Here is a 26,274-nt window from a genome sequence, read left to right as displayed (position 1 = left end):
GCCACACACTGTGCACCTCTCTGATCTCCAATCCAGTGGTGAGACACTGTTTTGATACTGTGCATTGAAAGATCGCAGCCAGTTTTAAGCACCAAAAAAAAAAAAAAAAAAAAGTTTCCCAACTTGCACACACTCTTTTCTGGCTTCCACCAGAGCACCTCTAAGAGAACAGATGCCCCTGCAGTCAGACCAAAACTCACTGCTTTCCGTTTGTTAGAAGCTGTGGCAGCATAATGATGCGGGACCCCACCACGAAGCTCTGGGTGTGAGTGCAGATAAATCTGCCATGCACTTCACGTTGCATTTCAGCTCAGGAACTAAACTCTTGACCCATGGAAATGAACCAAAATATTGTTACTCGGTCTTGAGAACAGGGCCCAAAGAGATTTCCCTTCCCTGACCCTCTAGGGTGTAAATGTGGCTGACACACTCAGATTCTTTCCTTTCATTGTTTTAGCTTCCCATGAGCTCAGCAAAAGCTGGACCTGTAGATCACCCTTCCCCCACTGCAAAGTCTGGCTCCAAATCACAACAACATCAGCAAGCCATGAACTTTCAAAAGGTTTGCTAGTGCTGTAGAAGTTTCTAGTTTGACTACACCACTATCTCTCTCTCTCTCTGAAGGGAACATTCATGACTTCAGCTCGATTGTCTGTGCTGTTTTACAGATCAGCCGTGGGGCAGGCTTCCAGGTTCATTTCTTTCTGCTCAGTTCACATGGATTGGATCACAGGGCAGGGTGCGCGCTCTCTCAACGCCCCTGCCAAGTTCTGTAAAGCCTTGCGGGAGAAAGGACACTCAACACTGCAATGTGAACGGACAATTTATGACACATTTTCCTAAAAGCTTGCTCTGGACAACCTGATCCTCTCTTCCTAATTCCCATTAAGGTTGGACAAGCCAGGATGCGTCATTACTCACTCCGGTCGGTGCACGTTTAATGACCTAGAACAAGATGGTCACTATTTATGCCTGTGATATCATTCAGTGTTGAGGCTGACACATGGGACAAACCATAAAATTAGGCTTGAAAGTGTCTTCTCTCTAGGAAAGTTTTACCAGTTACACAGGTACAGTTTTACCGGGTCTAACCTGCCTTATGGACATTCATTTCCAGGATACATGTAGCTCTCTTAGTTTTAGCTTAAACCCTTTCCCAAGTGCCATAAACCAAAAAGCCACTCTTACCCTGGAATAAAAGTGTCCACACAAGGGTTATACCAGCATAACTAGATTGGTTTAAGTTCACACCTCAGGTTATACTGGAAAACGTTCTCATGTAGACAAGGCCTAGGGGGTTGAGAGGACCATGATATTGCGATGGTGTATCCGAGGTATTAACTATCTGAATGGGATCAATTAGCTGTGTGATGAAAAGTAAATGGCTCGCCCTCTTATTGCTAGTCTCCGAGCAGCAAGATGCAAATCAGACCAATCACTAGCAGTGGAGTGCCCCAGTAATGGAGGTTTCACAGCATCTCAGAATCTCTAAGCAGTACTAACGTAATTACTGTAGTGTAAGAGCATGGCCTGACACCATAATACTACATACAATTTAAACACCTTGAAAACCTTCGCTCTTTGGGCTCAGTTAAAAGTTTTGCACACATACCTTGATGGGCTCCAGCGTTTCTCCACTGGCAATGTGAAAATCCTTTAGCAAAAAACTGATAAGACAAAGGGAATGACATGCCCCCGCCAGATGTAATAGTTTAATACTATTTATCATTTTATCCAAAACCCAGAAACTGGAATGAGGCATCAGAGTCCAAGGTACCTGAAAGACAGCTGGGATTCTGGGGTTGGGCAGACAGGCCCACTTAGCAGATACACTGATGGATCTGCACTGGACATCTCAGGAGATGCTGAAAATCATGATTCAAATAAAGTCAAGGAGCCAAAACACCCCTCTTCCCTGAAAAATACTGTACCGAAAAAGCCAAGAGAAGTTCTGATAGACTAATATTGTGTGCACTATGGGGAGTCGCGGGTGGGGGAGACAAGGAACAAGCTTTTCAAACCTGACCATGAGAGTTATCAACTCTTCCTTCCAGGTAGTCAACTCTTAAATGGCAGAGACCATCTCTGTCTCAAACAGCACCAAGGTCTCTGGCGGCATTTCAGCGATAAAGTTATATGAATTCTGCAAGGAATGCACTGCTTCAGAATAGCACAAGAGATCAGGTCAAATTGCAGATGAACCTTTAACCAGCAAATGCCACTTAAAACAACCCGCATCAGGAGCGCTCACCTTGAAATCTGCCAGCTGCTGTCTGATGGTTTCCACCTCAGTCCCTACAATCCACTGCAGCGCCTCATTCTCCTCCGCTGCACTGGCCATGTGATTCAGCTCCTTCAGTTTGTCATAAAAGTCCTCGACTCGAGAGAGTGTCGTTTCTACTTGCTCTTGGCGATTTTTGCCCCTTTCCGTCAGCTTGCTGCACTGTTTATTTAGAGTCTCCAGTTCACGTTTCAGCCCTAACAAGTCAGGGCTTCCTTCATCCTCCAGCATGTGCCTGCACTCCTCTTCAGAAGCTTCAATGTCTGACTTCAGCCCCTGAAGTCTGCCCAGGAATGTACGAACATCCTCGGCTTGAGACTGGAGGCTGTCAATGTCTCTCCCGATGGCACCCATGCTATCAAGTTCATCATCTAGATCTGCCAGTTGAGAGAACATCTCCCGGACATGGTTATTAAACTGGCCGATTCCTTCAAGCTTGGTCTCCATCAGCGAACAGCATTCATTTACTCTTTGTTTCACTATTTTAAAGTCCTGCTGGGAATCCTCGGCTTGCCGTAAGAGCTGGGAGCAGTCAGACCCATCTGGAGCATCTTCCACCAGGCCTTGTGTGAAGTTCTTCAGATAATCCACCTGCGGCTCCAGGGCCTGGAGCACTTCTTGCTGAGACCTCAACTTCTCCAAGTTCTTATTGCTGCAGGCTTGAGGTCCTAGAGCATCATAGATTTCTAGCTGATGCTTTGCCCCTTCCAGCTTCTTCTCAATGTTCTTAAAGTTTTCTTGGAACTCCTTTAGCCTTTGCGACAGTTCTTCAGTGGACCCAGTCTTGGCTTGCAGCTCTTCTGTAATGGCATCCATCTTCTGATTGATTCCGGCTTTCTCATCCCGAACCTCATCCTCATCAGTCTGACAAGCATCTATCAAGATGTCAGCTGCACTGTTCAGCATCTCCAGAAGGGAGCGGCGCTTCTCCACATCACTGAGCATAGCCTTTGACCTCAGAAGGCCTGCCTCCAACTGCACAGGGTCCAGAGTTACTTCCAACTCCGACATCTTCGCCCTGCAGTCCTCAACCCAAGGAAGGAGGTCTTCCATGTGCCGCTGGTATTTCTGGGCCTTCTGCAAACAGTCCTTGAGTCTGGAGTTTCTATCTGTGACCTGTTTGCTGAGCTCATCCCAATGTGTTTTGAGGCCGATCAGCTGGCTTTGCAGGGCAGTCTTCTCCTCCCCAGGCTGAACCGAGAGAAGCAGAGACTCTCCCTCAGCCACAATCATCTCATAGGAGCCACTATGCTGGTTGAGACTCTTCTGGAACTCTTCTTGCTCCTGGATTTGACACTGCAGCCTCTCCAGTTTAGCAGAAATAGGCCGGCTCTGGGCTTGCTGGCACAGTTTGTCATCCAGCCAGGTCCTAAGCTCGTCAAACATGTGCTGGAACTGCTGGGAGCTTGCGAGTGCAGTCTGCAGTCGATTCATCCGGTCGGCTGAAATGGAAATAAGATTAGAATGTAACAATTAAGCTGGAATCTAATAAACTAGGTGAAATTGTTTTTTAAAAAAAATCTCGAATGCGCAAGCTGCATTCTGACTAACTGAAACGAATTCCTCCCCTTGCACGTCAGCACCTTTCGCTCGTCAGGTCATGAACAACTTCAGAACAGAGTTAGGAGACAGTAAACACAATGGAGAGGTTTTTTGGGCTACGAGGCCTCTATATGCAAACCACCTGGGGGGCGAAGATGCCCCTCAGATGCCCACTCTCCTCTTCCCTCTTCTCAGACAGGAGATTGGGGCCAGATTCTTGTCAGACTCTTAAAATCAGAGTGCATAGGGTGCTGAAGGGCGAAATGAGCCCTACCCTTGTAATGAACAGGTAACCCCTCTGCTCAACCTCCAGCCCTTGGTGGCATTGTGTGGGAATCAAAGCCATACCGCATGCTTGGCAGTGCACAAAGCACTTCTAACTAGGCCCTTTCCATAATGGTTTTCAAATTTAAAAATCATGGAAGATCCCTTCCTCACTATTCTTAAAAACACAATACCGCGTAACCCTTTGTTAAACAGGAGGCAGAGAAGGTGAACTCCACAATCAGGTGTTTCATGGCATCTCACCTGCGAGGTCTTCCAAGCCTTTGAGCGGGAGAGCCACCGTCTCCAGGCGCTTTCTCAGCTCATCCTTGAGGTACTGCTCCCCAATCAGAACAGACAGCTCATCACACAGAGTCTGAGCCTCCATGATCTCCTCTTCCAACTGCCCCAGGTCAGACCGAATCTCACTCGTTTCCTCCAGCTGCTGCTTCACGGCATCTGGCTGGGTGCTGACGGCAGATTGGCTGCTGAATCGCTGCCCAACTGCCTTTACCTTCTCAGACAAGTCCTGCAGCAGCTCTTGGTATTGGGTACTCTTGACAATGGCTTGGTCAATCTGACTGGAACGGGAGTTGAGTCTTTCAGTTAACTCGGTCCATTTCTGATTCACGCCTTGGAGCTCCTCCCGCACCTGGTTTGATGATGGAGAATCATCTCCAGGGCTGATTAGTATCCCCTGAGCTGCCTGGTTCAGCTGTTCCTGCTGCTGTCTGCGAGCTTCAAATTCTTTCAGCATAAACTGGAACAGAAATAACATATAAGTGTTTGTATAAGAGTGACAGCACCGAATACACATCGTCAAAACAAAACCAAGCTCCAGGAGCTTTAAACTATCCACAGAATCACTGGAAACAAACCAGGAAATCCCTGGGACAGGACTACCAGTAGACTGCAAAGATCTGTTTATGATACCATTTCAGCTTAAAAAAATTTGGAAGCATCTGTGATTACATCCATAAAGTATTTCGCTTCTCTCCCGTATTTGTCCTATTGGTGTTCAACACAATGTAAACCAGTGACACAAGGAGATAAAATATCCTGGTTAATATATTATATTTTGTGGTTTGGCTGGTTACAGACATGTCAGCAATCTGATTTGTAATGAGAGGGTAGGGAGGAGGTAGATAGGAAGGCTCTCATACAGCATTAACAGGTCCTGCATAGTATTAACATAGGTCTTTGTAGAGAGTGGAATTTTTTTTTTTTTTTAAACAAAGGAGCCAATACTGGAACCCTGTGCACAGAACAGGGATCAAAAAATCACATCAGTTTCAGTTAGGTGGAGTACTAGCCACACCCAACCTCTTCTGACATCTCTGTGAGAAGAGGTGTTAGACCAGTGCTGTTGTGCAATGTGGTGTGTGCAGGGCATTTCTGCTACAAAAGAAATGAGTTTCAGACAAGGGCTTGTCTACATGAACATTTAGCCTGCAGCAAGCTGGGGTGTAAATCTACCCCAAACTAGCCTGCCTTGCACTAAGGGTCTGTGTGGACTCCACTGATGTGGATTAGCAGTTCCTTAGCGTGCTTTGATCTCCCCAGCTTTGAAACAGGACTAGATCAAAGCACCCTAAGGAACCATTAGTGCCTGTCAGCAAGGTCCACACGGACACTTACTGCATGGTTTACAACCCAGCTTGTTTGGGCAGACAAGCCCTAAGGGAGCATGTTCTGTAGCAGGAGAGGATACACACAGACACACACACGCTCACTGTACAAACTATACACAAGTGGAGGGGAGGGATAGCTCAGTGGTTTGAACATTGGCCTGCTAAACCCAGGGCTGTGAGTTTAATCCTTGAGGGGGCCATTTAGGGATCTGGGGCAAAAACTGGGGATTGGTCCTGCTTTGAGCAGGGAGTTAGACTAGATGACCTCCTGAGGTCCCTTCCAACCCTGATATTCTATGATTCTAAGAATTTATCAATCACAACAGGAGTTTTGCACAAACTGGAACTGCCCACTCCTCATTCTTTAACCTACAAAGGAGGTACAGATACAGCCCCTTTCTCACCTGGACCTGCTGTTTTTGCGCATTCAGCATGTTAGGGTCAATGGAAAGGGGTCCCAGCACGCTCATCATTAGCTCCTTCTCCATCAGCCATGGGCGCAGCTGGGCTTCAGCTGCCTGGAAGCTTGCCAGTTGGTTCGCTGATTTCTCCAGCTTCTGCTGGCGCTCTGCTGTCACCTGATTGGCTCTTGCCCACCTGGAGTCTGAAGACAGGAAATGAAATAGCCGGTAATTTTACTGTTATTAGGAAACCTGTCCTTTGATTTAGCAGTTGTTTTTTCGTTTTCTTATGTGATATAGCAGTGTAATGCTTGATACACAATCAGTCTAGTAATAGATTTTCCATTTTTAACTACTATGGTACTGTGGTTAGGACAGGAAATGTGGAATCAGCGATCTACATCTAGCGGCAATTGTCACAGACTTGCCTGACCCTTGGGCAAGTAATTTAACTTCTCTCTGCTTCAGATTCCATCTTTCAAGCAAAAATAATATAATGTGTATCAATTTTTGTCAAGCACTTTGAGAGCTTTGGATGGAGAAACACTGTACATGCACTTTGCTTCTAGCAAGTTTTGAAATTTTCTTTTTTAAATACACAAGCTCATTTAATCATTTAAGTATCTAAAGTATTCTAAGTAATCAGACTTTTACTTTGACCAACGAAGCTTTTACTCAAAAAAAAAAAAGCAATCAACTGATTTTATTGCAGGGTATTTTTTTAAGGTAACTTAAGAAAGCAAAGTCTCTGAAACGTAGAACCATCATGCAGACTTCATTAACTGAACAATGCTCATCCTGAAAACATCCTAGCATGCCAGACAGCTTGAAGGTACGTTCTCTATTTCCTGAATTCAATTACAAGTAACTCTGCTCTACTCTGACTTTTGGAATTGTCCTGGAAACTGGAATCATCCTTAAGGGATGTTAGAAACATCTAAAAATCACGCTACATCCCTAGGGAACTTACTGAGATCATCCAGCATCTTCTGCCAGTTTGCTGCTTCTGGAGAGTCAGGACACTTCTCCAGCAAGCCAGAAAGTGCTTCCTTTACTTTCTGGATCTTCCCTGAATTCTGTTCCAACTCAGCCAGGAATGCCTAGGAAGAAGAAAATTTTGGACATGCTAAGACATACAAGAATTCAAGCACAAGAGCTATACTGAGATGGGCTACAGTTTGAAGGAAGAAAGTAGGTACACTTGGAGTTGCGTAAGGCTTCATCTTTGGCCTTTCATGGAATCATTTCATCCAGTTACTAATACTTAGAGCTCCCTTGGGCCTTAAGAATAGAAGAAATGAAAAGTTCATCTTTCTCAATGTAACATTAAACTGTGTGTTGCTTACCCAATGAATTTGGAATGACCTGAGAATTGGTGCCAAACATTATCAGCTTTTTTCTCTGAGACAACTGCCCATAAAGGATAGGTCTAAAATATCTAAAAGGGTGAAGCTCACCACAGATTCACAGAATCACAGAAAGTAGGTCTGGAAGTGACCTCAAGAGGTCATCTAGTCCATTCCCCCCACACTGAGGCAGGATTAAGAATACTAGATCACCTCTGACAGGCGTTTGTCTCACCTGTTCTTCAAAACCTCCAATGCCTGGGATTCCACAACACCCCAGGTCACCCGTCCCAGGGCTTAGCTATCCTTATAGTTAGAATGTTCTTCTTTATATCCAACCTAAATCTTCCTTGCCGCAAACTAAGGGTGTGTCTACACTTAAAATGTTACAGCGGCACAGCTGCGCCACAGTAGCACCTCAGTGTGGACACTACCCACACCGACAGAATGGATTCTCCCGTCAGCATAGGTAATCCACCTCCCTGAGAGGCAGTAGCTAGGCTGACGGAAGAATTCTTCCCTTGGCCTAGTGTTGTCTATATGGGGACGTAGGTCGGTTTTATGCCACTCAGGGGTATGGATTTTTCACAGCCCTGAGTGACTTAGCTACGCTGTCCTAATTTGCTAGAGCAGACCAGGCCTTGGTCGCTTCCTTCTTGTCCTACCCTGGGTGGACATGGAGAACAACTGAGCACAGTTCTCTTCATAACAAAACCTTGACATATCTGAAGATGTATGTTCTCCTCAGTCTTCCCTACACCGTGCTTCTTCATGCTACATTTAACCACCAAAATGAAATACGCTCTTTAGAAACAGGCTATTGTTGGTTCCTCCCAACCTAGTGCAGTAAAGCATGTCTCAGAGAATGATCTAGTCACTATGACAAACTCAGTCCTTATTCCTGCTCAGAGAGACAAGTTACCTTGTTATGCTCAGCCTGGGCTCTCATGGTCTCTGTTTTTGTAGGTGAGGAAGACGCTTCGAGTGCTGACAAGGTCCGTTCCTTTGACTCCAGCCACTTCAACACTGAACTTGCCTCCTCTTGGACTTCTAGCATCTTCTCCAGCATGGCTGACAGCTGCTCCTGGCGTTCCCGCAAGGCCATGCCAAGTCCCTCGTACTGCTGGTTCACATCAGACATGTCACACTGGATCTCAGTCAAATCTAATGACAAAGAAACAAACCTGAGCGGAAGGACGGCAACACCACTCCTACCTAGGCTGCTGGCACTGAGAATTCTGGGCAACCCTCACGCAGGCTGAGAGTGTCAGGGTACCAGAGGCTAGGATCACTGTCCTTCCATCTACTGAAGACCCAAAGATGTCAGGTTATCACCACTTGTCCTGCCAGAGGCTTGCTCTGTTGCATCACATACGAAGTTTGACAGTTTGCCCAACAAAGAAAATCACATCCCATCAAATCAGCCTCATGCATGTTGTGCTCCCATGTTAACAGTGTCATATTTAATCCACCTCTCACAGTTTGAGTTCAACTTTTTACATCTGTTATCTCACTGAACCAATGAGCTCACAGCAGCTAACAAGTCATTTAAGTAGTACTTAAAATTCCAGGGTAAGATGGTCTCAGAATCCTCAGAACTAATAATCTTCATTGCATTTCTTAAAACAATCTCCCACTTAACAGCTCTCTAACACCAGCTGATCAGGGGTCAAGTTGTTGTCAATTCTGGAAGCTGGATTCCCCTCCTGCCATTTCTGTCCTTCAGTCTGTCCTACGTCACAATCAGCTGCCCATCTCACGGCCCCATTCTGGTTACTACACAGCGCTGCAGAGAAATAGGGTTTGCTATAGGATTCCGACAATGTCACATTGCAGTGTTTATCTCCTGGGGGAACATCCATACAGACTGCTGTTATCATGCACTGATGGAAACGTAAATGAACACACAGACACCGCTTTCTATTGCAACACGGAGTTGGCGATCTCACCTTTGCAGGTGTGGTATCCATTTACGCTGCCTACTGACACTCCTAGAGCGGGCAGCACAGAACCTGAGCAAGGGACAGAGAGACAAACAAAGGACAAGACAAACATGTTAGGAATACAGACATATTACCAACAAACGTACGCACTCAGCACTGACCCAACCGTTTCCAGCTGTCCACTGTCGATGACGGACATCATGGCAAAAGAAAAAACAAATCCTGAGCATGAGCAAATTAACACAGCACAAGACAACAGAGCTCTCCACAAGACGAACCACGTCAGCCACCAAGCAAATAGATGTCATTTGGAAGTGGCTTATTCTCTTCATCCCGATAAATCCACAGACCCTCTTAATGCTTAACGCTAAGGGCTCAGCATCGGGAATTCCCCACTCCTCACATCTCAATGCCCAGCTGGGACTCCCAATCAATTTTGCTTTTCATCTGTTGATTTTACCTTACTCTCTTCTAATTCCAAGTAGCTGAAAACAGAATAGCTGTCACTCCCTGCAGCCAACATCCCCCTTTTCCATTTCCTCCAGCCACTCCTATAGGGACAGTTTAGAAGTAGCGTAGACGTTTAGGAGTAGCTGTGAAGTTCCCCAGAGCCCACAACAGTAGCCCCGCTAGTGGGCACGAAGTAGATATCAGCTCCCCACCTCACACTGCAAGCCTGTGACCACTGTATACATTTTTGCATTCAGTGGAGGCACCAGCATTCCCACAGGAGAACTAATATCCATGAGAATCATATTTAGAATACAGACTGATATTGCAGGAGCCAAAAGACCTTCATTGAAGAGATTAACTTCCTTACGTTCTTCTTTTCTTACGGGATGAAGCTCTTAAAGAAACAGACCTAAAAAAATAAGCATCTTTTCTATGCAACTGGGCCCTGAAAATTATTCCTCAGAAAATCCTTCTCTTGGACTTCATTTTGGGATGATCCCAAGTCAATCCACATTCAAACCCGAATGCCCTGGAGATGTTATAGATCAGGCTTCTCATTTTCTAAGCAGCCAGAAACAGTCAGCATTAATCATTATAATGTCCATTTATATAGGAGATTGCAACGTAAAAACCTCTCAAAACTTTCACCGGGTATGTACAAGGGACTGCTCTCCTATTGCTTACATTCAGCTACCCCTCAGGAGGAACGCAGTAGCTATTCTGTGTCAGCAACACTCTACAACATGTCTGGGGATGCAAAGCAAAGGTTAATTTCTCCAGATGAAACGCCCATCAAGGTGTTAGGTAATTACCAATTTAGAAGTTAGCCGGCAATTGGAGTTAAGTCCCCTAACTCTTGCCCTGGGTTCTTAAATGGTCAGAAAAGCAGTCAACACATCCAATGTACATCGTATCTGAAAGCGAGCATCCTCCAGTGTTATCCTAGCACCATGTTGATGAACTGATTCAGTACCGATTCTTGGGCTAGGTCTACACTATGAGCGAGGGGTATATCAAACTAGTGCGAGTATAAATAGCAACACAGCAGCAGTAGCGGGCTAGCGGCAGTGGACAAACGGCCGAGCCATGCAGAGCATCAGCCCGCGTGAAACAGTGGGTATGTACTCGGCACAGCTGAGCCGGAGCTCCATGCTCACGGCCTGTGTTACTGCAGCTGCCCTGCTATTTAGACTCAATGAGAGCTAACGTAGGAGCAGGGGAATCACACCCCTAGCTCACAGTGTAGATGTAAAAAGAAAAGGAGGACTTGTGGCACCTTAGAGACTAACCAATTTATTTGAGCATGAGCTTGCCTTAGAGCGCCACCTACAGAAGCATCAGGACTATAGCCTGTAGCCTTTTCCTAGATGTTCCTTGGAGGTTTCCCATCCAAACGCTAACCAGGCTAACCCTGCTTAGTTTAGGGGCTGCGATCATACGTGGGTGGTGGTTACGAAATGTTAAAAGCATTTCCTCAACAGGAGTCCATACTCACAAGTTGGAAAACAGCAGTTTGGTATCTATGTTCATTCCCATATAAGACAGACAAACAGACAATCTCTCCAGAGGCTGAGCCCTCAGCCCCTAAATGCCTTGGAGCAAGGCTAAGGTACACAGACTATTGCTGGCTCCTTTCCTTTTGTTTTGTAACAAGTTTAAAGCCATTTTCTATTTGATGATGGTTTAAATAAAAATATACCTAAAGAACAACAAAAGCAAACAATAGTGCAGAAAATGACAGGGCTCCTCCTCCAAGGACACTCCAGGTGTCCTCTGGGCGGCACGGTTGTAACTCACCTGTCTTTGACTGAGCATCAGGGGCTGTGATTTCTACAATCAAATTCTCTAATGCAGTCCCTTTGTGATTGATTTCCTCCACCTGGGCCCCCTTTCCTGTCCATTCTTCCAGGAGGACCTATTAAAAAACCAGGATCAGATACCAGCATCCTACATTATATATTTCCCACGCCAGAGGGCCTATGATTGAAACAAACACATTCTGCAGCTGAGAACAACAGGTGTGTGTTTGTTGTCTAGGCACTGTGAGTACTCCTCTAATACGCATGTAGGATCCAGCTTTAGCATGCTCAGCTGTCTAATTCACAGGATGGCTCACTGACTCCCACAGAATTAACTGAATTACTGTTAAACAGCAGATTAAGAGCGTACCTCTATATTATGTCAAAGAGGGCAGTTTCTTTATAATGAATCAGCTATAGAGCATCAAGCAGCAAATTAATAACTAGTGGGTCTCTCTTCAAACTAGGGTTCTGAGGACCCTCCTTCCTAGCCTATACACCTAGCCCCCTACGGTATCCAGCATGCTAAACTCGCCACGTGGACCTTGTATAAATCAGTAGCTCAGAGAGCTCCTATATTTCTGTCTGAGATAAGACAGCTACAGGTGAGCAAACAGGATGTTGCACTCTCTCTTAAATCACAGCCCTTGACATATCTTGATTTAAGGTGTCATTTACCCTAGAGAAGAAATAGAGCGCCCAAGTGACCGGATGTAACCCCTGATGTCCAGCAGAGGGAATTTCACTGAAGATACAGACTAGCACACAGGGGTTCCTCCTCCCAAATTCCTCTGAAAAGCAGAGGAGCGGTCGGATTTCTTTTAAAAATTAATAAAAGACTCTGCATAGATTTCACTGTGCATTGAAAGTGTGAGCGGCTATAGCGAACAGTGATGTGTATGATTGCGAGCACTGTCTCTCGACAGTCCCACACAGACAGGGGCTTCAGACCATCAGTGGTGCTGTTTTCAGAGCAAGTAAAGGCTCACTTATGAGAATCCATTGCACGGACATACAGCACCGCACTCCTGCACTTAAGCACATGGAAGCCCAGGCGTAGCTGGATTAATACAAGCATAAAACAGTTCACAGTATACCATGTCCTGCAAGTCATTACATGCTCCTTTGGTTTCCACACCAACTCCTCAGAGCGTTTCCGCTTTCCCTGCCCACCTTGATTTGCTGCATGCGCTTCTCCAGTTCCTGGGTGCCCAGGGAGGTCTCTGCAGATGGCACATTCCCTTCGCTTTCTTTCAGCCACTTCTTGATAGCTCCAACCAACTTTCGGAACTCGTCCAATTGTTCCTGGCAAGATGATGCATCCTTTTCTCTACGAGTGACAAGGTGGAGAGAGTTAGCAGCTCGTGCTTCGCTTTGCAATTACCATACCCTGAATTGAGCACACCATGGTCTCTGTGATCTTGTGGGGTTTTGTTGTTGTTGCTTAGCAACAGCACTCACTAGTGGCCAAAACTGTGGCTATAGCTATGGTAAAGCGTGCTCAGTGAATGACCTTGGTGCACAAGTTCAGTGTTATCTTGACCCCTAGAAACCCAGACTCACATTCTTGGCAAAGTCCAGGTTAGCAGTTCTGAAACCATGATCCACACAGAGCACTTGTTAGTGGCCTGTAGCGAGCTGGCAGGTCACATGGTGAGTGGAGTCACTTCCTTGCTATTAACTACTTGGACAAGGGTTCAGGCTCATCATTGGAAAGAAGAGCCTGGATGTTTGTAAAAACAGCTGGAAAAAAGGAGGAAGAGTTTGCCTGTCTACTTCTACCAGCAGCCACCACTCCATAAGAGAATAAGGAGCAACACTCAACGACAGAGATACTAAGGAACAGCTACAAATAATCAAACACTTTGTGACACAAAGGCACCTTGGCAATGGGTGCACAGGTCTTTGAAACCACTCTCATCTCAGACCTGACAAACTCACTACATCAAATACATTGTTCACAGGGTATCTATGCATACTGGGTACCATGTAAGGTCTTTATTGAAAGCTTGCAATTTATCAGCACTCATAATCATGGTGTGATGTGCGTACAGGTAACACTGAAGGAATAAGGTAGATATATTGATGTTTATTCCCTTAGGGTCTTAAAGTTAAGGGGAGTCACCAGGGATTAACTACCTGGTGGCAGTTTATTCATGCAGGAGGGAGTTGCTCTCTCTCCTTAGTTAGCCAGGGATGTCATGCAAGGTTCAATTGTCTCTCACTGCCCCATCACAGAACAATCAATGGAAAACCAAGGAAGACAAGTGCAAACAATTGAAACCACTTGGAGGTAAAAACAAGAACATTACAACAGGCAGGGTATTGCCCTATGAATAGAGACAACAGACTTTCAGTATAAACACAGGTTTCAGAGTAAGGGGCAAGAGGCCTCTGCATCCATTCACTCAGGAGACATCTTGTGGAGCAGGGGTATTTTCATGACAGTTTGGATCCTGGTTTCTGTGAAGCCAGCCGTCTCTGCAACAGACTGAAATTTTTTTGAGGGTGGAAAACTATTTTATTAGATAGGAAAAGGAACTATTAATAAGCGTAGGCCCTAGTTCAGGTTTTATGATTTTGTTTGCATCATTTGTTTTCACCGCACTCCCTTGTTTCTAGCTGAATCTCTATCCTTTCTTAAATAAACCTACTTCTTTCTTAATGTCAGCGCTCACAAGTGCTGTGCGATATACAGGAGTGGTGGTTTAAGGTAAAACTAGCAAACTGGAGTACCCGGCTCCTTTGGGGGCAGAGGCTCGGGGATTATTGTGAGTAGCCAGTGTCGGGGCTGAGAGTCACAGAGGAATAGTTCAAAGGGACTCAAGGGGCACCTCTTGGTAAGCAGCAAGGCAAAGACAGGGAGCTAACAGCCAGCTTACTACAGCCAAGTCTACCTCTCACTACAGCCGGAGGGTAACAAGGTGACCCTCAGTCCTGGGTATCCCGAGACCTGGGTACCACATGCTTCCTTTAATATTTCTCTTCCACAATTGTGTCGTCACCATTGGCATGTTGCATGCTAATCAGAGAATCACAGAATATCAGGGTTGGAAGGGATCTCAGGAGATCATCTAGTCCAGTCCCTTGCTCAAAGCAGGACCAATCCCCAACTAAATCAAACGTCAAGAGCAATAGGAATGAGCTCCACATGAATGAGCTTCAATGGAAGGGCAGATAATATCTGTGGTTAAATATGCCACATGATCACGAGTGGAAGAGGAGGCTGAGGAGAGAGACACTATTAATCTGTGGCCCACCCCATGACAATCCCTGGCATGGGGTAGTAGAGCTGTCAGGAAAGTGGAGCTCATTCATATTGCTCGACTTTGTGACAACCACTTCTTGCCCCACTCCTCCAAGAGACGCTCGCATTCAGGGAAAGCAGGGAAGCACGGCAGGCCAAGGGTACATCTACATGGCAATCACGGGGCGTAACTAGCTCATACAGACAGACCTGAACTAGGTTGGATACTAGAGCGGTGAAGTCACGGCAGCATGGGCCGTACAAGCCCACTTGGAACCCTGGGTAATTATTCGGGCAGCTAGCCCGCACTGCTGCGGCTTCACTGCTCCAGTTCTCGAGCTAGTGACGTTCCAGCTAGCTCCGGTACGTTTACACAAGTGCCATCAGATTCCCCACGGCTGCAGCGAAGACAGACCTTTCCCTTGCCTCCCCACGTCACCAGCGGGATTTCTGTGGGAGGCGGTTACAACAGCACGCCCTTGCAGTGGCTCCCGTATGTGCGGTGCTGCGTAACCCATGAAATTCGTTGCCTTCTTCGCTGCCCTTACGGCAGTTCCGAAATCACTGTGGAATTTGAAGACAGGAGACTTCCTCACCCTTCGGAACGCAGCTGAGGTTCCTGGGCGTGCTGCTATTCGGTCAGGCATCTGAACGGAAGGGATGCCGAGCTCTGGCAGAGGCTTACAACATCACGTAGCAGTTTATTCCCCCCATCTCGTCGCTCTCCATCGCGAACGAGGTCTCGTGAACCCTCTTTAACTTAACCCTGTTTTAATGCCGCCCGTTCTCTGTAGACAGACCCTGCACCGTGGCAACCCCCTTGAGCTAGGGAAAACGAAGAGGCTCCTTCTGCAGCTATTGTCTGTCACGCCTTCGCTGGCCAATGAACCTCTGCCACACAATGCCATGCAATACAGTGATCCGCTCCTGGGGGGAGCAGGAGTGGGTTTGATTCGTGGCAGCCCCTGCATGCTGAGAAAGCACGGCTCTTGCAGCACACACATTTTCACAACGCCTCCAGCCGTCCTTTTTTAAAATGTCAGTGAGAGATGACGGCATTAAGTTTTGCAGCGTAGGAGGACAGCAGAGGTAGAAGTTAACGTACGGTCCCCAAAGCAAAAATGAACCTTAGTCAGCTCTCTCCCAATTGCTAAGTAACTTCCACCATCAGTGAGAAGCACATCCGCCAATTTTTAAGAGCTGTCTCCACAATCCAGCCCCTGAAGGATGGGAACAGGTGATCTCAGGTCTTACCTCTCCTTTGCTGCCTTCTGCAGCTGCACAAAATCCTGTTTTAGACTGTGCACCTTCGCTTGGTGCTGAGAGGAGCCCACTGGGAAACCAAAGGAGCTCAGCTCTGTGGTCAGACCCTCTATAGTATCCAGGTCCTCTTGGTGCTGCCTCATTTCTAAATTCAGCTCCTGTCAGGATAAACAAGAGCGGGGATGAAGCTCCTGTGTTTGTTCAAACAGGAGAAATGAACAGACACAGCCCTTGATACTGACTAGGGCACATAGTGCCCTCTACAGGGAAATAAGATGAATTATCCATAAATCAGCATGAAATACTCACCAGCAACTACACACCACACCACAGAAACACTAACCCAGGAACCAATCCCTTTAGCAAACCTTGTTGCCTACTCTGTCCCCATATCTACTCTAGAGACACCATCAGAGGACCCAACCACATCAGCCACACCATCAGAGGCTCATTCACCTGCACGTCTACTAATGTGATATATGCCATCATGTGCCAGCAATGCCCCTCTGCCATGTACATTGGCCAAACCGGACAGTCCCTACATAAAAGAATAATAATGGACACAAATCGGACATCAGGAACGGTAACATACAAAAGCCAGTGAGAGAACACTTCAATCTCCCTGGACATTCTATAACAGATTTGAAAGTAGCCATACTTGAACAAAAAAACCTCAGAAACAGACTTCAGAGAGAAACAGCAGAACTAAAATTCATTTGCAGATTTAACACCATTAATTTGGGCTTGAATAGGGACTGGAAGAGGCTGGCTCATTACAAAAACAGCTTTGCCTCTCCTGGAATTGAACCTCCTCCTCTATTATTGGGAGTGGACTACATCCACCCTGATCGAATTGGCCCTGTTAACACTGGTTCTCCACTTGTGAGGTAACTCCCTTCTCTTCATGTGTCAGTGTATTTATGTCTGCGTCTGTAATTTTCTCTCCGTGCATCTGCAGAAGTGGGGTTTTTACCTATGAAAGCTTATGCTCAAATAAATCTGTTAGTCTTTAAGGTGCCACCGGAGTCCTTGTCGTTTTTGTGGATACAGACTACCATAGCTACCCCCGATACTTGTCACCATGAATCAGAGCAACTTCTGAAACTCCTGCACATCAGAATTGGTAGAAGGGCTACAGGGAGAATCTAGGGCAGATACTGTTCCCAGCTAGCAGGAACCATGGTCTCCATGAAACCACTATGATTTTGTCCCATTCAGTGCAATGGACCCAGTCCTATACCCTAAACCACTGTCCTAGGGTAGCGATTCTACTTACTGACGCGTAGGCATTGTGCAGTATTAACAGATGGGATTTTTAGCCAGTGAGGTCTAGCTATATTTGCCCTGGGTCTAATCCAACTGTTCAGAGTTCACTCCTTTAGTTCTCTGCCCCCAGCCAGCTGGACTGGGCAGAATTGTCTTTCTAGTCTAGAACTGCTCCTAGACTGTTCACGCAGGGCAGTGAAACAGCAATGAGCTACAAAGCCCCCATCTCGTTCCCTTTCTCCAATGGCTGAGCAAATAGCTACTGTAACTGCAGGTCCCAATGGCCTGGGATGAATGCAGGGGGTTATTTACTCTGCACAAATCCCTCCACTCTGCCTGCAAAGGGCTCCTCACAAAAGCCTCATAGTCTGGGCCTCCTTTCTTCTTTAGGCACAAAACCCGCTTCTCACCTGGATCTGCTGGGAGAAGTGAGCGATGTCACGATCCGGCTGGTTTCCGGAAGCCAGCATGCGAGCTCTGCTCTCTGTGAACTGCTGCAGCTTCTCGGAGAGGTGCTCGTACTGTTCCACCTTCGGGAGGAGGCCCTTCAGCACGTTCTCCTTCTCCTGCTGCTGCCGGCACAGCTTGTTGAAATGCTCAGTCACCTCGGCCAACTTGCCCTGCAGGGCTGAGGCTGCGGAGCTGCTGGCCGTTTCCATGAATCGAGTCACCATTTCTCGGGTGGCTTCTAGGCTGCTCTTCTGCCGGGCGATGTCCTGCTTCAACTTCTGTTGTCAGAATAGACACCGAGAAAACCAAAGTGGCATGAGTTGGCCGGGGGGCCCTTTGGAACTAGAAATCTTAAAGCAAATGACATTTCTAGACAACATTCACGTGCATTATTTTCACCCCCAGTCCTCCCTGTGCCCTCCTTCCCCACTGTGTCTGACTTTGGCTTTTCCCTGCCTCTGCTCATGCTGAACTGTCAGTCTATCCTCATCCACTGCTTCTGGACAGGGATTTCCTCTCAAGCCAATGTGAACGTCTCTAAACGCTGCTCATTAGTTGAGGAGGGAGGTAAACTGTTTCGGTGGCTCTATTTCCTAGTTCAGCGAATTCAGGTAAAGGATGGATTTAACGCTTCCTTTTTAAATGGGTTTAAATGACTTGAACATTTAAATGACTTGAACATGACTTTAAATGACTTGAACATGCAATACAATTAAAGCACAGAATGTTTTAAGATGTCTGCCCCATTCAGAGGTTGGCGAGAGGCAGAGGAACCGTCTACCTAATGCAGGCTCTTTCTGAAAGGCAGTTAAGTGAACATCTCACAGCGTTTGTGGCGAGTGACTCCTGGATGGAGAGAGACGAGAGGGAAGCCAGCTGCTCTCCTTCCAGGCTCTTCTCAATCTCAGCCATCGACTGCACAAGAGTCTCCAGTCCTTCTTGAACGCTCTGGGACTGGGCGATGGACTTCTGCAGCAGATCCGAGCGCTCTGCCATCTGACCAGAAAGGCTCTGAAAACGGCTCACGATGGAATCTGGGGAATTCAGCACAGGATAAAAATAAATGACCAAGAGGGGCGAGTGATTGTCACCTCTGAGTTTATCCCCAACACAAATAACTAGCCAAATCACCCGGAGGAGCCGGAGCTGCGAAGGTTCAATTACTGAACTCGTTAGAGAGAACAGGAAAAACCTCACTGGGTGAACAAAAGAGAGAGCAGCAGCGTAGGAACTGACCCACGGTCCATCTATCCCAGTGTCCTGTCTGCGACAGCGGCCCACACCAGATACTACACAGGAAGGTGTAGGAACCCTGCAGTAGCAGAGGTGGGGTAACCTGCTCCCACTCTAGAGGTAAGGCACGTGGGTATAGGTTAACCAGAAACATACACAAAAGCACAGAAACAGGACTATGATAAGACCATTTCAGTGGGGTCTATTGTATTGTCTCGACTTTAAAACCAACAGGTCTCTTTCACTACTTGAGGCAGAAGCTGCCTGTTGCTCAAGACGTCCCTCCCTCCCCTCCCTTGTTTTCTCAACATAAAGAGAAGTGTGGATCCTCCGAAGGAAACAAACAGCCTCCGGAGGTGTTTTGGGAAGGTGGTGAACTGCCCTATTGGTGCGTATGTGTGCGCACACAGGGACTGTAGACAAGTTGCTCTTCTACTTTGATCCCGTGTTCTTCTGAACTCATCTGACTTGGGGGCTTGAGTTCCCTTTTTAACTGTGGTCTGTCTTCACACTCGCACATGCTAATGGACACGGCTGCTTTGCCCAGTACCTGTGGTTTCCTGAATGCGTCTGCGATCAGGGGCTGGCTCTCCTTCTATCTCCAGGAGGGAACGTGCTGCTTTCTGCAGCTTCTCCACGGGCACCTGATGCTCAGCAAGATCTCCCTGTAGTTGCTGCTCCAACACAAGACAAGACCACTAACGTCAGCAATAACATACACCAAAGAGACTGCGACACACTGGTGAACTGGTCTAGTAGGTTCCATCCTTAATTTAACAGTCCCCCAGGTAACCCATATAACAGGAGATCGAAATCAGGATTTTAGGGTGAGATGTCTGGCCCACGAGGGTCGTACACTCAGCCTGGAGAAAGACAGTCTAAAGATCCCTTACCTTGGCATTGGTGAGCTGCTTCTGCAGAACCGCTGGGTCCGAGGAAACTGTCTCAGAGAGGACTTTTGCTACGGCTGCTTCACTCTCCTGCAGCCACGTCCTGAGAGTTTCTGCCACTTCCTGGAATTGCTGGTAGCGATCCAGCAAGGTGTTCAGATGGGAACCAAGCTTGGCACACTACACAGGAAAATAAAATCCGAGACAGGGATATGAACCATCACGGTCCGCAGCCTGCTCTTCCATGCCCCCTTAATTTGAAGAAAGGGGGGAAAACTCACCGAGGGCTTGTCTACACCGCAGGTTAGCGTGTGGCAAGCAGAGGTGTGAATGTACAGAGCACTAGCCTGCCAGACACAAAGTCGCTACGTGGATGCTACCAGTGAAGGTTCCAGTTTCGAAGGGGAATATGTCAAAGTGCACTAGAGAATTGTCAGCGCATTACAGCGAGTTAGCGCACAGCAAGCTAGGGTGCTGTAAATTCACACCCTGGCCTGCCACGCACCAACTTACCATTGAGCCAAGCCCTGAGGAAGACCTCAGTTTTAGCATGGGTGGAAGAACCATATAACACAGTCCCTGCCCTCTTCTGAGCTCACACCTTTAAAATGTTTGAACAGTATAAGTGTTCCTGATGTAGGAAGGTGGAGAACGGTCAGAGAGAAGGTAACAGGGCAGATTTGACAGGTAAATTCCCAGTTACATGCAGTACCGGCTACCACCATCCCTACAGCCCTGCACAGAGGAAACTCCATAAAAGCTTTATCCTATGGAGCTGGAAAGGGTTTCCTGTACCTTTGAGTGGAGAGCAGTGTATCTTTTTGTTGCATCATCCAGTTTGCTCTTGACTAAGTTTCCTGTGGCTAATGGCTCAGGCCCATCTTCCTTGGCTGCACTCTCTGCGTCCAGCACCTTCTGTCCTGACATGGTAACAAACCGCAAATCCCCCTTGTGGGAGATCACATCTTCCGAGAAGCTTCCCTGCCGGAGAAGCATTGGTCTCAGCGATTCAGGGTCGCTGTCCGCCTTGTGCATCCGCTCCAGCTCCTTTTCCGCCTGCTCTAGCCAGGCCTCAAACTCCCCGTGATCCCGCATAAATTTCTGCAGCTCGTCCCGCAGCACCTGCACTTGCTTCAGCTGCTTCTCCGACTGCGACAGGTTGGCTGCGTATTGCTCCTTCAGCTCTGCCAGCCTCCCCTGAAGCCTCTGCCTCTCCTCCGGTGCTAGGTTGTGGCCCTGTTTGTCCAGGAAGGCCTGTGCTGTTTGTGTAGCTAGAATGACATCTTGCTGCTGGGAGAGCAGCTCCTGATGGCGTGCCTGAAACACACACACACCAAACATGCTGCCTTGTGACCGATCTAATGTCTCTAAGGACTTATCTACCTGGGGGAAAAGCCCTCAGTAGCTGGTGTGCACTAGCGACTCCGCACTAACTCCCAGTGCGGACACTGGTCTGCGCACTGAGAACCCCTCTGTGCTCGCTGTTGTGTGCGTGTCAGCCCCAGGATACTGGAGAGACACGGTGGGTGAGGGAATACCTTTTACTGGACTCGCGCTCGTCTCTCTCCCCAACAGAAGTCGGTCCAATAAAAGAGATTACTCGCCCACCTTGTCTGTGTGTGCATGAGCTTTATGCACTTTGGAAGCGTGCTAAGCTAAACTGCCTGGAGGCATTCACAGTGCGCAGTAAGAGTGTTCACATGGGGAGTGGGTGTGGAGTCAGGAGTGCGCTTTACATTTACTCCTAGCCCACTGTGCATGAACTTCCCCATGCAGACAAGCCCTCAGCACCAGAACTACTGACAGACCTCTCTTCACTGTGCTGGCAAACAACTAACCCCTCCCCTGCGAGTTACCCTGACAGCATCATCTTGCGACCTGACTGTAAAGTACTCTGCATTACTCATCACACCGCTAATAAATTACAGCTGAGGCAGACAAAAAACCATGTCTCTCCACTTTCACAACTCTATGTCCTTCTGTCTGCTGTGCCAGGAGGATCCCACAAGTTCAGGGGTCTCCCCTTCTAGCGCACCAGAGCCTTGATGCCCGGTTACACCGGAACACAACTGCGTAGCATGGCGAACACATCCATGCATTCAACGCCACTTGCTGGTGGCAGGGTCGTCACTGTGCTTGGCAGCACTAAGATCTAACGTAATATCAGCCAGGTAGGTCGGACATGGCGGCATTCTAACCTTCAGCCTCTCATACTGCCCATCAAGGCTCTCTTCCACTCGGTCCACTTCCACCAAGTGACCGTCGAGGATGTCCTGGGTGCTTTTCCCCTGGACTGCTCCCAGAGCTTGTTCCATTGGGCGAGGTTTGTGCTCAGAGAGCTCCCCCGTCTGTTCTAATGATGTCACCCACTTTAGAAGCGACTCAATCTTACTCCTGTTCTCCTCCAATTCTTTGGCAGCTTTCACCTGAAAAAACAACAAATATTCCGGATGAGGAGGGCTGTTCTTTTTGTATTTGTATAAGCTGCTGTATCAGGAGAGGGAGAATCCTGGCATCTGACTGATTTTGTGATTCTCAGCCCAGCACAACACATAGTCCACAGTCTTACTCAGCCAACACACGCCCCAAACTGGGCTTCTGATACAGAGTGAGTGAGTGAGTGCACGAGCAGTGTGCGCACACGGGTGCACACATCCAAGTGGTTCCTTGAGGTACACCCCTGGGGCTTATCTGGGGAGGTTGAGACACTGTTAGATTTTCAGAGGCGCCAAATTACTTCAAAAAGCTGCACTGGAAGTTTATTACCAAGTCCTGACATCAGAGCAAAGCTCCTTTACTCTGCCCTGGGCTGCTTTACATTCCAACGAATATTGTATTAGTATTATAAATACCTAGCATGTCTAATCCATAGCTCTCAAAGTGCTTTACAAGGGGAGTCAATACCAACGTTTTACAGATGGGGAAACCGAGGCACAGAGTGGAGACACGGTGGAGACAAGGTCACCAAGCAAAAACAGTTGCAGAGCCAGGAACAGAATTTCTCAACTCAACAGGTTTCTCAACTCCCCGGCCAGTGGCATACCCACTAGGCCAAGCTGCCTCCCCACATTAAAAGTCCCCCCTCCTTTTGTTCTTTGTGTGTTACCTTTTCCGTCTCCTGTTGCATTGCAGCCGTCACTGTGCTCTCCAGTTCTTTCTGGGCCACTTCAGTCCTCTCCTGCAGAGACTGGAACTGCTCCTTGGCGAGGCGGAGTTTCTCTTGCAGGGCTGCCAGCTCCCCGGGGTTCATCTTGGCCCTGTTCTCCTCTAAGAACTCTTCGGTTGCTTTCAAGACACCCACGAAAGAGGCAGCCCGGCTCTGAATGTTCCTCTGCAGGTCCTAAGAGCATTGTGGAAGAATCATACAACTTTTCTGTGCCATCTGACATCTCTTTTGCCCCCTTCTTGCCCCCCACAACTATTCTAGCACTGACCTTAACGTCACTTTGCCTTTGCTGCAGCATAGGTAGGTCCCCTTCATTGGCTGCTCTCTGCTGGTCCCTCAGTGTGTTCTCCGCCTGGCCCAGCCAGGCGTGGAGCTCCTCCAGCTTCCGACTGCGCATTGCTTGCTGCTCCTGGAGAGTCTGTATTGAGGGGAAGAGAAGAGAGGAGGCCGTTTAAGACACATCGTTCATTCAATGCCACCATGTCTCTGAAAAGCAAGGCAGAAGAGTTACAGTCTGAGCACCTGATAGGATAGGAGGCAGCACAGAAAACACCTTTTGAAGCCCTCTGCTCTCAGCCAGGCTGCATGAACGTGTATCAGAGCCCAACAGTATTTGAAGGACGGGATCTCTTTAAATACACGTTTTTTTGTCATTCAAGCTGTCTTCTCTCCTTAGATGGGAGACCATTCCACAAATGTTTAATAATTTCATAGGGGCAACAATCAAAGCACAGCCCTCCTTGGTACAATTAACCAAATGTTGCTCTGGCTTTGTCCTTCCTCTCAACCTCAAGAAATTTAAAATATACCAGAAACCCATGTAATGCCATCTCTAGACAGGCTGGCCACGCGTAACGCACTGGCATCATGCAGGGCTGCGGCTTTGGAACATTGGCTGACCCGAGTCAGGTTTATTTTCACACCAGGGTTGGCGTGAGAGCCCAGGGAGACAAAATGTTTCTGTAGCTGATCCAATTCCTAGGTTTTGCCACTACCGCACAATACAGAAGCGCCTGTTTGAGCAATTGAGCATGATGTGTGACCCTGACAGTCCTCACAAAAAACTTCTCTTTGCTAGCAGGGAAAAAACGGTTTCTTCTGGTGCCGTAGCAACTAAACATACAAACTTGTGCAAAATGCTGTGGTCATTTCTTTCAATCTTTAAGATAAACAACAGAAGCAATTCAAAAGAGCGCTCTTAAGAGCTCTTCGGCTGCAAAGCGAGATCTTCCTGGGTTAGGATGGGTGCACACTGAATCTGAAAAAGCAAAGCAAACTGGTTAATACACACACAGAGATGGCATAGGCAGAGTGTTATTGAGAGCAACTGTTAATAAAAACATTACAGTATTAATAGTGTCTGGAGTGAAAAGGTCCATGCAATTATGTGGGCTGCGGGAACACAGCAGAGTATCAGGAGCTTGTGTGGGCGGCTGCTGTGTGACACGACATTTAGATATTATTCAAAGGGCTGTTCTCATGTGTCTACAGACCATTAACTGTGCAAGGAAAATGAGAAACTAGCAACACTGGTTATCATTCGGGTTGAACAATGCCAGTTTGTGCCATCATTTTCTGGTGTGGACCTTACAGGAACTAGGTTGAGTCCACTAAACCAATGCACATATGATCTCAGCTAGACTCAGGCAGGTTTCCAGAGCCGAAAGCCAAAGGGACTGACCAGCTGTCCCATCTAGAGCCCTCAAGAGCTTGGTTAGTTTGAATAAGGGAAGGCAAAGAAACTCAGTCCCTTGAAAGATGGGATGGGTAGGGTAATAGAAAGGAGCAATCGACTCTTTTCAAGAAACTCCTGCTGTGCCATGAATCATTTCAAAGTCACACACCCAAAACCGGAACACAGAACGGCAAGTGTTTCACGGCATGTCCTTGAAAACATCTCAGTTAACAAAACACAACAGGCCTCACGACCTTCACCTCATCAGTCTGCTCCACTTGCCGGAGACAGACCTGCAGGACCTCCACCTGAGCTGCCACACGCTCGGAAAGGTCCCGGAAAGACTTCTGCAGTTCATTGAGCAGTCTCAGCAGCTGCCTGCTCTGTTGCGGGGTCAAGTCCTGGGCGTGCTCAGAGATAAAGAACTGAATGTCGAAAGCAGTTGCATCGAGCTCAGACTTGGTGTGAGCAAGGGGATGTTTCAACTCCTGAACAGAAGAGAGAAAAAGCTAGTCAGTGAAGTGAGTCTGGTTTGTGTGCACTTTCCTAAGCTGCTGTTTTTGGACATGATCCATGGGCAAAGAGAATCCTACGGCACAGAAGCAGAGAGATTTCAGCCAGATCTTCATCGAGAGAACAAGATATTTCAGGCACCCAGCGATACACGAAGAGCTTGTCTAAGTGAACACTTAGTTCGCGGCAAGCTGGGTTGTAAAACTACCCCGCACTAGCCTGCTGCAAACTAAGTGTCCAAGTGAAGCCACCTGCCAAGCACTAGAAGTTCTGTAGTGTACTTTAATCTACTCCTGTTCCAAAGCAGCTTAGATCAAAGCACCCGGACAATTTTTAGCACGCGGCAGGAGGGTCCGCACACACACTTTGTAAGCGGCAGGCTAGTGCGACGTAGATGCATACCCCAGCTTCCCACCAAGTAAGTGTTTGTACAGAGAAGCCCTAACAGAAGCGCGTACAGCAGCACACGAGTAAGACGATGTGTGGAAAGCAGCGGTTTCCCAAGTCTCCTCCTTTCTCTTTATACCAGACCTCCCAACACCTTTGGAAAAAACCCCTCCTGTCATTGGCATCCGAGTCAGAGCCAGTTTCTCGATGCGTGTGCGGTGCAGCGCTGGAGATGTACCCAGATTCAGAAGCGACTGTTTATACTCTATATGCCAATCGCCCTCCAGCTTCCTCACTCTGCAGATCGTGGTGTAGCAGCAAAAACCACTCCTGGAGCTACCTCTTCTTCCAACACCTTAGCCCCCTGCCCCGCACTGCTTGGGTCTCAAAAGCATAGCTCTGTGAGCCGTGAGGACAGCTTCCACTGACCAGTGTGAGCGCCACTCCCAAGAGTGTGGGGCACTCAGTAAAGGCTCCAGGTCGTGCTCTGGAGGAGATTGTGACTTTTTTTTTTATTTATTTCC

General features: G+C 47.6%; 1 protein-coding gene across 28 annotated transcripts in view; it reads right to left on the bottom strand.

The window, feature by feature from the left end:
* Positions 1-26,274, bottom strand: part of MACF1 (microtubule actin crosslinking factor 1) — a 252,185-nt gene that overhangs the window by 72,944 nt on the left and 152,967 nt on the right. For 21 of the 28 annotated variants that reach the window (XM_048825763.2, XM_048825769.2, XM_048825770.2 and 18 more), the window contains 18 exons: positions 25,105-25,338; positions 23,444-23,593; positions 23,116-23,349; positions 22,208-22,435; positions 20,805-21,326; positions 20,013-20,189; positions 19,670-19,793; positions 18,712-18,920; positions 17,847-18,164; positions 16,162-16,328; positions 12,834-12,990; positions 11,659-11,776; positions 9,415-9,477; positions 8,388-8,629; positions 7,090-7,219; positions 6,123-6,322; positions 4,352-4,847; positions 2,252-3,723 (listed from right to left, as the gene is read on the bottom strand). In XM_048825763.2, coding sequence (XP_048681720.2) covers positions 2,252-3,723; positions 4,352-4,847; positions 6,123-6,322; positions 7,090-7,219; positions 8,388-8,629; positions 9,415-9,477; positions 11,659-11,776; positions 12,834-12,990; positions 16,162-16,328; positions 17,847-18,164; positions 18,712-18,920; positions 19,670-19,793; positions 20,013-20,189; positions 20,805-21,326; positions 22,208-22,435; positions 23,116-23,349; positions 23,444-23,593; positions 25,105-25,338 — 5,241 coding nt within the window. The remainder of the gene's footprint in view (positions 1-2,251; positions 3,724-4,351; positions 4,848-6,122; positions 6,323-7,089; positions 7,220-8,387; positions 8,630-9,414; positions 9,478-11,658; positions 11,777-12,833; positions 12,991-16,161; positions 16,329-17,846; positions 18,165-18,711; positions 18,921-19,669; positions 19,794-20,012; positions 20,190-20,804; positions 21,327-22,207; positions 22,436-23,115; positions 23,350-23,443; positions 23,594-25,104; positions 25,339-26,274) is intronic. The other 7 variants (XM_048825766.2, XM_048825768.2, XM_048825772.2 and 4 more) reach the window with 4 other exon arrangements.

This window comes from Caretta caretta, chromosome 19, assembly GCF_965140235.1.
Source record: "Caretta caretta isolate rCarCar2 chromosome 19, rCarCar1.hap1, whole genome shotgun sequence".
NCBI lineage: Eukaryota > Metazoa > Chordata > Testudines > Cheloniidae > Caretta > Caretta caretta.
Note: the sequence above shows the minus strand (reverse complement) of the source record. Positions and strands in the feature narration are given on the sequence as shown.